Source organism: Ranitomeya variabilis, chromosome 1 (genome assembly GCF_051348905.1).
Source record: "Ranitomeya variabilis isolate aRanVar5 chromosome 1, aRanVar5.hap1, whole genome shotgun sequence".
Taxonomy (NCBI): Eukaryota; Metazoa; Chordata; class Amphibia; order Anura; family Dendrobatidae; genus Ranitomeya; species Ranitomeya variabilis.
Genome location: NC_135232.1, coordinates 405,565,170 through 405,578,861, shown reverse-complemented (window position 1 = coordinate 405,578,861; position 13,692 = coordinate 405,565,170). Strand labels below are relative to the sequence as shown.

General features: G+C 41.8%; 1 protein-coding gene across 3 annotated transcripts in view; it reads right to left on the bottom strand.

The window, feature by feature from the left end:
- KDM4C (lysine demethylase 4C) overlaps nt 1-13,692 on the bottom strand; it is a 595,853-nt gene that overhangs the window by 527,067 nt on the left and 55,094 nt on the right. For all 3 annotated transcript variants that reach the window (XM_077249185.1, XM_077249188.1, XM_077249186.1), the window contains one exon: nt 457-632. In XM_077249185.1, the coding sequence (XP_077105300.1) occupies nt 457-632 (176 nt within the window). The remainder of the gene's footprint in view (nt 1-456; nt 633-13,692) is intronic.

Sequence of the window (13,692 nt, the reverse complement as noted above, 5' to 3'; positions counted from 1 at the left end):
AATCGCAGCATGCTGCGATTTTACACGCACGTCGATTATGCCTGAGAAATTAAACGGTGATGTGAGCTGTCCCATACATGAACACCGAGCAGAGTGCTATGCGGCCCATATTCTACGGTAGTGTGACTCTGACATCTCTCCATCGTATGTTGTTCCACCTGAATTTTAGCTCATGATTATGCATTTTAAAACCACCATTTCCATTGTAAACCAACTAATTTGTACAAACACAAATCAGTGTGCCATATTTTTCACCAAGGTCTAGGTGCAGAGACACTAGTAATTCTGCGTCATTAATTCTATGAGCAAATATCCTATTGAGAGAAAGTCACACAGGCTCAGTGAAAACATCTCCGCTTTCAACAGAACAGTTCCTGGCTTGATTGTCAGCAGAGACCTGATGAAAAGAAAATACTAATTCATATCTAAGATTTTTTTTTTTTTTTTTTTACATACTTGTCGCTATTCGCAAGTCTTCTGAACTCTTTCACAGTCATTGGCTTTTTCTGAATATTATACTGAGTGAAGAGACCAGACTGGCCTGTCACCATCTGCTGAATTGGAGCAGGGATCACGAGGTCATCGATGTCATCATAATGACGCTTGGGCTTCCATCCTTTTGGGGGAATCACCTTTAAATGAAAAATATAACATAGGCTTAGATTAATATTTCCTTTAGGTGCTAAAGTAAAGAAATTGCATAATAAACGTCTCAATCTGCATGTATTTTGTGTGTAAAACATTTTTCTAATTAGGCTTGAATAAAAAAAAAAAAAAAAAATTGCCAAATGGCTTTCAGGACACAGCTGCAATATGAAGTTACAGAATTTGTGGAAGGGGTACGGGACTAATTTAGACAGTGTAGTTTATAACCAGGGCATGAACAGAAATTTTGCCTTACAGGAGACGAATAGCCCCTGTAGTGGGACACCTAAGAAATGGTCCTTCTAAGTTTTGGCAGCTGCTGAGCTATGAGGGAGTTGAGCAGTGCTCCCTCAAAAGGTAGGCACCACTACTATAGTTAGCGGAGTGGAGCTGCAGAGTTTTCTTGATTACACATGCATGTGCATACTACACAGATAAGATGCCCCCCCCACACTGCAAGAACATATATACACACACACACACACACACACACTACTGTGTACAAATTTTAGGCAGCTGTGAAAAATGCTGCAAAGTAAGAAGGCTTGAAAAAAATGCTAATAATTGTATTTTTTAATTGATAAAAATAAGCTAATTGGAAACAAAAAATATGAACATTTTGTGTGACCACCCTTTGCCTTCAAAACCGCATCAAATCATTAATTCCTGTAGGTACACTTTTGCATACAGTTTTTGAAGGAACTCGACAGGGAGGTTGTTCCAAACATCTTGGAGAGTCAACAACAGATATTCTGTGGTGTTAAGGCTTCCTAAAATCCTTGTTTCTCTTCATGTAATCCTAGACAGACTTTGATGATGCAGAGATAAGAGCTTTGTGGGGGACAAACCAGCACTTCCAAGACTTCTTGGTTTTCATTATGCTGAAGAAAGTTTTTAATCAATTTGGCTGTATTTTTGGAATTACAAAAAAACCTGACCAGCACCTACGTACAGTGTGAACTGATGCAAGCTGCAATGACTACATAACATACAAAGTGCCGCTGTGTCCCTTTTTTGGAAGGAAAAAGATATATGCGAACACAAGCTCTCAACTACATTGTTGCTGTAAAAAAAATTAAATAAAAAATATATATATATATATATATATATATATATATATATATATATATATATATATATATATATATATTTCCTACCTGCCCATTTAAAATTGTAGGTTTATAGCCTAAGAGGCATGTTTAGGATGTTAGGACCCATCAGAGAAGTGTCGCCTTGAAGTCGTTGATGAACACACATGAATTGACCAATTTATGCACCAAGAACCTTCATTTTTCTTTTAAAGTACGGTACTTTTTTTTTTTTTTACAAGTACCGTATATTTTTTTTCAGCAACAATGTAGTTTAGATGCTGCTGCGTCCCTTTTTGCATATATTTTTGGGGACGTTATTCCACTGCAAAATACATTTGGAGCAAATTAGACGCCTCCTTCTATGATGGACAAGTATCTGCCTGCATTCCAGTATTGAGGACAGCATGTATCTTGTTCCAATTCAATGCTTCAATGTTGCCTGAAGATACTTCTAACTGTGCCGCTTTCCGGCCCTTCAGTTAAAAAAAAAAAAAAACCTGCCTTTTAATATAGCCAAATATTTCACATTTTCACTCATTAATCCAGAACACCCACTGCCATTTTTCTGCACTCCAGTTCCTATGTTAAGTGTTCAGTTGAATCACATATCCTTGTGTCCATGTAAAAAATATAGCTTTTGAAGGAAATTCTACCATCAAGACCAATTCTGACAACACTGGGTGTAGGAGAGTCCCACTGGTTGCTGCTAATTCTGATGGCATTGCTGGACATTTCCCAATTTCAACTCATGATGTGTTGCATCTGCTGCACCAACTTCCCTTAGGCAACCACTGGTCTACAGTCCACAATGCTCAAGATTGCCCATTTCTTGGTGTTCTCGATGCTGACAAGTACAGGCGGATACTTAACCATCATGGAGAGAAGAATAAAGTCCTGGAAGTGATACAGTAAGGACCCACAGAGACCTGATCTTAAAGGCTGTTTGGAATAACACGAAGAGACAAAGCTTTGCACAAACCTCTATCCAATTAAGATCAGTGGTTAGTACTCCAAGATGTTTGCAAAACTTCCCTGCAGAGGCACTTAAACTGTGAGCAAGTGTGCCTACAATTATGACCAAAAGTTATGAGACTAGCAGCAAACTATGGGAAAACCAAAATGTGTGAACGGTTTTTTGTTAAGATGTTTCTATGGTTACTGAAGTACAATTATAAGCATTTCATAAGTTTTCAAACCTTTGACAAATTCATAAAGTTTTTTTTTTGTTTTTTTTTTGTATAAAGAGTACAAAATTTACAGTGTTGACTCTTATTTTTCAAGACTTCAGAATTTGCCCCAGAACGATATCCTACAAAACTAGGTCGAAATGCAGATTTATGACAAACAGATTCTTGCTTAATCAGAGCTTGAAGTTGATCCCAATTTCTGTATGTTTGTTTGTCCACCCGCATTTTGGTGGATTGACCACAAATTCTCAATGTGACTGAAGTATGGGGCATTTATTTCCTGGCCATGGTTAAAAAATGTCAATGCTTTGGTCACAGAGCTACTAAGGGTGCATTTACATTGGTAGATTATCATGCAGACAAAATTTTAAGAACACACATTTCACAATAATATTGAAAAAATGCTCCTTTATTGGGTGAAATTATGTTTTGAGTACTGCAAAAGATCAGTTTTAGATGGTGCCTGGTCTTGTGCAAGTATGACTCCCACTACCTGCAAAATTATGTGCACTGAGCGATCTAAAACAGATTGCTCAGTGCACATCACTTACTGTGTTCTGTCTGAAAATAGGTTATTGAACAACTGCCGAATGGCGATCATTTAGTGTCAACGGTCAGTCCATGTAGATGGACCATTAGTTAACATTTTAGCCCCTTGTAGTTTGGTCCACCATCCAAAAGTATAGAAAAATAATCTTCACCAAATTGCTCCTGGATGCTTGGGAGAAATTGCTCTTGGAGGAACTCATTGACTCCCTTGGGTGAAAACCAATCCCACAGAAATGGTCTCAGTATGGTTTACTGGTTGCATAAAACAAGATTCCTGGTAGCATGCACTTTCCTCACTGGATAATCATTCTTCCAGATGTCGCACACCGTCTAAAGGGAACTCCATAGAAGAAAATAACTATACCCCAGTCCTCTGCAGTCAAACCCCTGTACTTCTTGCAAAAGTTATTTTCTCTGATCATGCCCCCTTTATACTGTTTGGGATATATCGGGAAAATAATTATCCAGAGAAGAAAAGTTGAGCGCTACCACGAGTCCTGTATCATGCCAACAGTAAGCATCCTGAGACCATTCATGTGTTGTGTTGCTTTCCAATCAAAAGGTAGTTGGCTCACAATTTTGCCTAATAATACTGCCATGAATAAAGAATGTTGTTATATAAACCTCTTCCAAGACCAACTTCTGCCAACAATCCAGGAGCAATTTGGTAACGAACAATGTTTTTCCAGCATGATGGAGCAACATGTCACAAGACAGAAGTGATAACTAAAGTGGCTCAGTGAACCAAACTTTGAAATTTTGTATCCATGGCCAAGAAACTTCCCAATTTCAATCCCATTGACAACCTGTGGTCAATCCTCAAAAAGCAGAAGAACAGATTAGACAAGTATGGGTTGCCAGTCAGTATTTGGCACAGAAGCCATTATCCATCAACTAGAGAAATTACAGGCAACTTACAGAAGTCTTGAAAAATAAGAGACAACACTGTAAACATGGAATCCTTGCATAAATGTTAGGCATTTGTCAATAAAAATGTAAAAATTTATGAAATGCTTATAATTGTGTTTTAGTAACCATGTAAACTTCAGACTACAAGATCTAAACACTGAATCTGCTGAAAACAAAACTTTGTGTCGATCTCAAAACCTTTGATCCCAGACTGTAAAAATAATTTTGGTTTCGTTCTATTTTTAATCCTTTCACGGCGCAGCCCATTTTCATTTTTCCCCTCCCCTTCTTCCCAGAGCCATAAGGCCATGTTCACACTTTGCGGTTTTTACCGCGGAACCGCGGCGATTTTGATGCTGCGGGTCCTCAGCAGTTTCCATTTACATGTAAACCCTATGGAAACCGCAAACCGCTGTGCACATGCTGCGGGAAAAACCGCGCAGAAACGCAGCGGTTTAAAACCCGCAGCATGTCACTTCTTTGTGCAGAATCGATGCGATTCTGCACCCATAGGAATGCATTGACCCGCTTACTTCCCGCATGGGGCTGTGCCCACGATGCGGGAAGTAAGCGGTTAATGTGCGGGTGGTACCCGGTGTGGAGGAGAGGAGACTCTTCTCCAGGCCCTGGGAACCATATTTGGGGTAAAAAAAAAAAAAAATCATGTTATACTCACCTCTCAGCGCTGCACGCGGCCGGCCGGTCAGAGTTGCTGTGCGAACAGGACCTGCGGTGACGTCGCGGTCACATGACCGTGACGTCACGAAGGTCCTTCTCGGCACAGCATCTTTGGAACCGGAGCGCCGCGTGCAGCGCCGAGGAGATCCGGACATCGGAGGGTGAGTATAACCAATTTTTATTATTTTTAACATTACTATTGATGCTGCATATTGCTGCATATGCAGCATCAATAGTATAGAAGTAATCCCGCAGCGGAAATCGCAAAACAAACCGCGATAAAGCTGCAGGGATAACCGCAGCGGTTTTGCCCTGCAGATTTATCAATTCCGCTGCGGGAGAACCCGCAGAGGGACGCCGCAAAGTGTGAACATGGCCTAACTCTTAGGCACTTCTATTTTGTTTTGATCTGTGAACTGATTATTTCCAGCTTTACATACTTATTGTTTAAATGTAATATGGGTATTGTATGAGGGGGAATTGTCACTAATGTATTGTTAACACGGCTTACCTGGTGATTTTTTTGGTGATCCGTTATAGTCTACCTTTACTCTGAATAATGGTACAGTACATTTATATCTAAAACTATTTAATTAGTATTTGAGGGGTGTACTAGGGTTTGACGACGCCGAGCAGGGGCGCCAATTGCGCAGGAATTAGGGTGCCAACCTCCGCTGACAGGTAGGGCTAATCCAGGTTCAGTGTTTAGGTTCCAGGTGTTGACTTTATTGCACCTTTACCCAGAAACAAAAATAAATAAAGTGTGCGGTTAATTATAGCTCACAATATTGCTGCGGGATACGTGCAATATTTGAGCACATTATTTATAGTGACAAGTTTATACCTCTTGTTTATCTGCCTGGACTGAATGGTCTGTTTGATCTATTTTACCTTTCCTGCACGAAAGGGCCCATCAGGGTCAATTCGGGAGAGCCTACGTTGAGCGGGGGCGCCACTGCGCAGGATTTAGGGTGCCAACCTCGGCGGCAAGGTAGGGTACAGACAGTTCTGTTAACAGGGATATTGTGCACCCTGTATCTTTCAGTCCAACAATCTACACTAGTCTATGGTCGTATGTGTTGAGTGGTAATTTTATTATATAATCTATTAAATATTAAGTTTTATTGCGGTAATTTAGTCTAATTCTTGTATTTAGTGCTTTAGACGGTGAATGCTATAACTCTTAATTCTCATATGTCTACATGGACAGAACATTTTTTTTTTTGCTGGGACAGTTGGAATCAGTGGCGTATCCAGGGGGGGCAGCCGGGGCATGTGCCCCGGGCGCAGCCGACAGGGGGGCGCCAGCGGGCCGCCTGATGATGCGGCGGTCCAAGGAGGGGGTTGGCAGGGCCAGGGAGCGGGGGCTGTCTAATTGTACTCACCTACTCCTGGCGCGGTCCCTGCAGGTCCCTGGCTGCCCCAGCTTCTTCCTGTACTGAGCGGTCACATGGTACCGCTTATTGCAGTAATGAATATTCGGCTCCACCTCCCATAGTGGTGGAGCCGCATAGTCATTACTGTAATGAGCGGTAACAGTGACAGCTCAGTACAGGAAGAAGCAGCAACGCCGGGGAAGCAGGGACTGCACCGCGCCAGGAGCAGGCGAGTTTAACGGGAAGGGGAGCGCTGCGCGATATTCACCTGCTCCTCGTTCCAGCCGCCGGTCCGTCTTCTGCAGTGACGCGGAGGTCAGAGGGCGTGATGACGCAGTTAGTGCGTGCCCTCTGCCTGAAGTACGTCAGTGCAGAGGAGGCGGAAGATGGAGCGGCGGCTGGAAAGAAGTCAGGTGAATATTGGAAGTGCCGGGGGCCTGAGCGACGAGAGGAGAGTATGTGATTTTTTTTTTTTTTTAAACGCAGTAACAGCAAATGGGGCAAATATCTGTATGGGGCCGTAACATTTGTGCAGCACTATATGGGGGCCATAACCTTTGTGCAGCACTATAACAGGGCAAGTGTCTGTATGGAGCATCTTATGGGGCCATAACGTTTGTGCAGCACTATATGGGGCAAATGTCTCTATGGAGCATCTTATGGGGCCCATTATTAACCTTTATGCAGGATTATATGGGGCTCCTGATTCAATATGGATTTTCAAAAACACTTAACCTACTGATGTCTCAATTTTACTTTTATTGGTATCTATTTTAACATTATGGAGATTCAGGAATGTACCTTGGCTTGGTCATACAGTTTCAATAGAGTTAAGGTTCAAATGGGGGAGGGTTTGGGGGGGTGCCAAACTGATCCTTTGCCCCGGGTGCTGGAAAGGCTAGATACACCTCTGGTTGGAATTTTTACCATTTGAGTAGACTATGTGGTAAAATGAATGGTGTAATTCAAAGTACAAGTACAGTGAAAAAAAGAAAAAACAATTCAGACTATTTTTGTACAGTGTACATTTTGTGGTAAAAATGAGCATGTCATGTGATACTCCTCATCAATACAATTAGGCAATACCAAGACATGTCCAAGTTTTTTTCCTTCACTATTTTAGTAGAGGGAAAAAAAAAAAAAAAAAAAAAAAATCTAGTCACGAAAGAGCTAACCCCTTCACCCTGACGCCCAGTTTCACCTTCCTGACCAGGCCAATTTTTTTTCAAATTGTGACCACTGTCCCTTTAGGAGGTCATAACTCTTGAACGTTTAAATGGATCCCACTGATTTGGGAGATTTCTTTTTCGTGACTTATTGTACTTTATTATAGTGGTAAAATTTATTTGATATGACTTCCATTTATTTATGAGGGAAAAAAACAAAAAAAAACAAACTGAAATTTGGCAAAAATGTTGGAAATTTTGCAATTTTAAAGCTTTGAATTTTTATGCCCTTAAAAAAAGGCATGTTACATAAAATTAATAAACAACATTACGCACATATCTACTTTAAAATCAGCAGACTTATTGAAACAAAATTGTTTTGTTGGAAAAAGGAGAAATCGCTGGTCAAACTTTTAACCCCTCTAATTTTCTAACAAAATATGCAAAACAATTTTTTTAATTTATTTATGTTAGGGACCACATGCTCAAGACAGAAGTTTATTAATCCTTCCTTTGCTTCACAGTAATACAGAAACTCAAGCAACATGGAACAAAAATTTCCCTCCACAAAAATGTTTTAGCCCCAAATTTTTATTTTCAGAAGGGTTACAGGAGAAATAGTCAATTTTTTTTCCTGAGTTCTCAGATACCCCATATGTGGTCAAAAACTACATTTGCAGCACAGTGCAAAGCTCAGAAGGGAAGGAGCGCCATATTACAGTGCAGATTTTGCTGCACTGGTTTGTGGGTGACATGTCACATTGGCAGAGGCCCTGAAGTGCCAGAACAGCAGAAACCCCCCCCCATAAGTGACCTCATTTTACAAACTACACATCAATTAATTCATCTAGGGGTGCAGTGATCATATTGACACCATAGATGGGCAGTGAAGAAAAAAAAAAAAATTTTTTACCAAGATTGTGTGTTGGTCCCAAATTTTAAATTTTTACACTGGGAAATAGGTAAAAACGGCACCAAAATGTGTCCCACAATTTCTTCTGAAAGTAGAAATACTCTATATATGGCTGTACAGAACTGTTTAGCCACAAGGTGAGACTCGGGAGAAATGGAACACTACTTGCCTTCTAGAGTGCAGATTTTCATTGAATAGTTTGCGGATGCCATCTACAGAGCCCCCAAGTGCTATAAAAAGCAGAATTCCCCCTCAAGTGACCTCATTTTGGAAATAATACCCCTTTGTGATTTTATCTACAGGTGTAGTCATGATTTTGACTTCATGGGTGTTTTTCAGAAACAAGCAGTAGTGGATGTTGGAGTGAAAATTGCAAACTGCCACTGTAGTGACCAGTATGTTGAAGTGACCAGTGCAGTACGACCAGGTCATGCTTCTGGGAGACAGGCACCCGTAAATTAGGAGAGCTCTCATCACCAAAGAAATTCCAAACATGTGGGTGTTAAATGTGGTTTAGACACACTGGGGCTCAGAAAACAGTGGGAATTTTGATTTGGTAGAGCAGAATTTGCCGAATTTTGGAGGACGAGGTCCATTTTGCTTTTCCAGAGAGCCTTTATACTACCAGTAACATGGAAACCCCCTATATTTCCATTGACAGATAATGGACCCGAGTGGGGACTTGCTTTTTTTGTGGATGGAGTTGAAGCTTTTATTGGGAATACCTTACATAACATTTGGGATCACATTTATCCGGCGCTCTACGATGAGCACTTTGATGTTTCCATCTAAATCTTCAAGGGACATGACAGATGAAAACGAGGGATCCATTCACTATAATGAGGCAGCAGAGTTACTCTGGACTTCGTCTGGCCTCTGTTCAGCATTATCCTTTTCAGAAGTGCACAAAACTATGGTCGCCGCACTTTTGTGCCTAAAAAGACCGACACCACCAGATCACAGGTCCACACTGCCTCATTAGGCTATGTGCACACGTTGCGGATTTGGCTGCGGATCCGCAGTGGTTTTGGCCCTGCGGATCCACAGCAGTTTTCCATGCGGTGTACAGTACCATGTAAACCTATTGAAAATCAAATTCGCAGTGCACATGCTGTGGAAAATTCCATGCAGAAACGCAGCTGTTTATTTTCCGAAGCGTGTCAATTCTTTGTGCGGATTCCACAGTGTTTTACACCTATTCCATTATAGGAATCCGCAGGTGTAAAGACGCAGACGAATTCCGCACAAAACCCACAGGGAATCCACAATGGAATCCGCAACGTGTGGGCATACCCTTATAGGGAATCTTCCGCTGGGGGTTCTGTCTGAATCACGCATTTCAGAGATTTACACGCAAACACCGATACAACCGCTCAGCACAGAATAAATTTGTGCCGAGCCTTAAAAACAATCTTTGGGAGGCAGAGTGAACAAAATCAACAGTAGGTGAAGAATTGGTTTTATTTTTTAATGCTGTTCTTCTTGCGGTATAAGTGAGTAAACGACTTTATTCTTCGGGTCGGTGAGATTACAACAATACCAGATTTATCGGGTTTTTATATTTGGCTGCTGCCACACTAAAAGATACTTTTTAATGCAAAAACTAGTTTTTGCATCACCACATTTAGACAGCTATCATTTTTCCACGGACAAAGTCACGTGACTGCTTTTTTGAGAGACGAGTTAACGTTTTTATTGGTACATTTTTCGGGCACATGCCATTTTATGATCGCTTTATATTTCTGATACTTGGGTGGTAGAATAAACAAAAAACAGCAATACACCAATTCCACGTGTGGTAAAATTGATTATGCAGCTTTAGTCTTCGGGTCAGCACAATTTCTATAATTTTTTAGGATTTGGCGCTTTCCACAAAGAAAAAAAAAAATGTTTTTGCATCGCTGTATTCGGAGATCTATAACTTAATTTTCTGCTGATGGTGCTTTATAGCAGCTTGTTTTTTGTGGGACAAGATTTTTTTCAGTGTACCATTTTTATTTACATTAGTCTATCACGTTTTATTGTACTTTTTGATTGGCAGTATGAGGATAAAGCATAAAAAAAATAGAAAAAAAATTTAAAACCATTTTTACATTATCCCAGGGTGAAACACAGAGCTGACACCCACACGCGATCGCAGCACCGTACATATACTTGTTTTTGTGGGAAAGCAGCTCAAGCAGAGCAGCATATGTACGGTGCATGTCGGAAGGGGTTAAAGGCGTTTTCCCACCAAAGTTCATTTTAATTAATAGCTCTTTGAGTAATAAGTTCCGCAATTGGATGTGTTAAAAAAAAAAAAAAAAAAAGTAACTTACCGGTAATGGGATTTCTCGAGCCTATGACAGAACCACGGAGAGAGGGATCCGCCCTTCACAGACAGGAAACCTACAGAAAAAGGATGGTACCTCTCCCTTGCATCAGTTGGTTTTAAGAGCATAGGAGGGTCTCCAGGTTATTGCAAAAAATTAAACATTTTAACCAAAATACTTATAAGCAACACCCTGTGACCTATACATAAAATCACACCCAAACATCGAGAGCGTGCTCACCCACACGTGACAGGAGTGAATACAAGTGTGCCATCATTTGCTCTGAGAAATCCCATTACCGATAAGTAACTATGTCTGTCTTTCTCCTTCCCCCATGACAGCACCATGGAGAGAATTACAGACAATTGTATCTTAGGGAGGGACCACAGACTGTAGAACCCTCCTCCCAAAAAAGGTTAGATCAGAAGAAGGCTAGGTCCAGCCGATAAAGATTATAAAAAGGTAGAAGGTGATGACCATGCGGCAGATAGACATCTTGTTCAGCAGATACCTCCAACTTTTCCACCCAGAAGGTTGTCACTGCTCTTGTAGAATGAGCTCTCAAACCCTCTGGGGTGACATTCCCACTAGACACGTAGGCCAATGAGATCCCATCTTTTATCCATCTTGCCAAGATAATTTTTTTGAGGCCTTGAGCCCCTTCTAGGCCTCTTCCTAGACCCCTTGGCGGACGCTAGGTACTGAACTAAACACCTTTTTACGTCCAAAGTTGGAAACTCTCCTCTCTTGTGATTTTTGGGGTTGGAGCAAAAGGAAGGAAGGATTACTTCTTGGGACCTACGGAAACATGATGCTACTGTACCTTGGGCGGCAAGTAAGGGTGTGTAGACTGGGAGAACAAAAAGGCGCAATAGGGTCGACTCTTAACTGGTTAACAGTGTGGTACAGAGAAAGGAAATTTGCTCACCTGGTAGAGTTGTACTTAAGCAACATGTGTAGCACATGAATCAGCTGCTGCAGGACACGGGTCCATAAAGACTGAGAAGCAAATCTGGGTAAAGTGTCACCTTGTTGCACTGCTGATGGATAAAGACGGCCAGACTGTAGACTTTCTAAACTTTTAACAGGTTTTAAAGGTCAACGCTTTTCGAGGACAGCACACAACCTTCATCAAGACAAAACCTAGTTTAAGTTTTGTCCCGATGAAGAGGTCGTGAGCTTTCCTCAAAACGCGTTGACCTATAAAAAACTGTTAAATAAAGTTTTGAAAGTATACCGTCTAGTTGTCTATATCCATCAGCAGCACAACAAGGTGACACTTTTGCCAGATTATTTACCTTGTGCAAGTAAGCAGGGTCAGGTTTCAGAATGACTGTCCACTAAGATTTGAGTCGAGGGAGGGCCTGAATGTCGTTCACCCTGTGGGCTGATGTCAATGCCACTAGAAGGACCATTTTAAGGGATTGAACCCTTAAATTCCACATCACTCAAGATTCTAAGGGGGGACCCATTAGAGCTGATAATACCACATTTAAAGGGAACCTGTCACCCCCAAAATCGATGATGAGCTAAGCCCACCATCATCAGGGGCTTATCTACAGCATTCTGTAATGCTGTAGATAAGCCCCCGATGTTACCTGAAAGAGGAGAAAAAGACATTAGATTATACTCACCCAGGGGCAGTCCCGCTCCGATGGGCGTCGCAGGTCCGGTCCGGGGCCTCCCACCTTCATTCCATGACGTCCTCCTCTTGTCTTCACGCTGAGGCTCCGGCGTACTTTGTCTGCCCTGTTGAGGGCAGCGCAAAGTACTGCAGTGCGCAGGTGCCGGAAAGTTCAGAAAGGCCCGGCGCCTGCGCACTGCAGTACTTTGCTCTGCTCCTCAACAGGGCAGACAAAGTATGCCTGCGCCGAAGTCGCGGCGTGAAGACCAGAAGAGGACGTCATGGAGTGAAGATAGGAGGTGCCAGAGCAGACCTGAAACGCCTATCGGACCGGACCGGGAACGCCCTTGGGTGAGCATAATCTAACCTCTTTCAGGTAACATCGGGGGGCTTATCTACAGCATTACAGAATGCTGTAGATAAGCCCCTGATGACGGTGGGCTTACCTCATCATCGATTTTTTTTTTTTTTTTTGGGGGGGTGGGGGTGACAGGTTCCCTTTAAATCCCATGGTGGTAATTTCTGGATGGCAATGAGCCTAGATCTTGGAGGCTGTAATGAATCTATCTACCCAAGGATTACCCACTATGTCATGATTATACAGGGCTTCCAAGGCAGCCAACATAAACCTTTAAAAAAAAAAAAAAAAAAGGCGCTAGTAGCAAGGCCCTGCTCTAATCCCTTCTGTACAAATTCCAGGATGGTAGTAACTGGAACCCTATCCTATCCTAGACAAAAAACAAATTCCAAGTTTTCCCATAGGCTTTGGTAGTGACTAATCTGGAAACAATATTTTGACAGCTGATTTTATTGACTCCATATTGAAAGTATTGAGTCCTTAGATATGTGTTGTGTTCAGTTTTTTTTCAAGTGTATTATTGTCCAGAAGGATCCATCCGATTTCTTCACCAGAAAATGTGGAGTTGAATCCTTCTGTCTTTTCCTGAGGCGGGGGAGGGGGGGGGACCTCTTGGAGGACAGCTTAGTCCATTAGTTCCAGCACTTCGTATTCCAAGGCCCATTTTTCCTCTGGAGAGGACCGTAGAGGATTTACCATGAAGATCAGGACTGAAAAGGAGAGAAAGTCTATCCTTAGGCCTTACTTTATTAGGCTTAGCATCCACTGACTGCTGGAAATCTTTTCCCAAGCCTGAAGGAAGAGGGATAATCTTCCCACCCACCTGGAAAAGACCATCACTGGGAAGACTTCCTATCTTAAGAGGAACCCTAAAGAGAAAACCT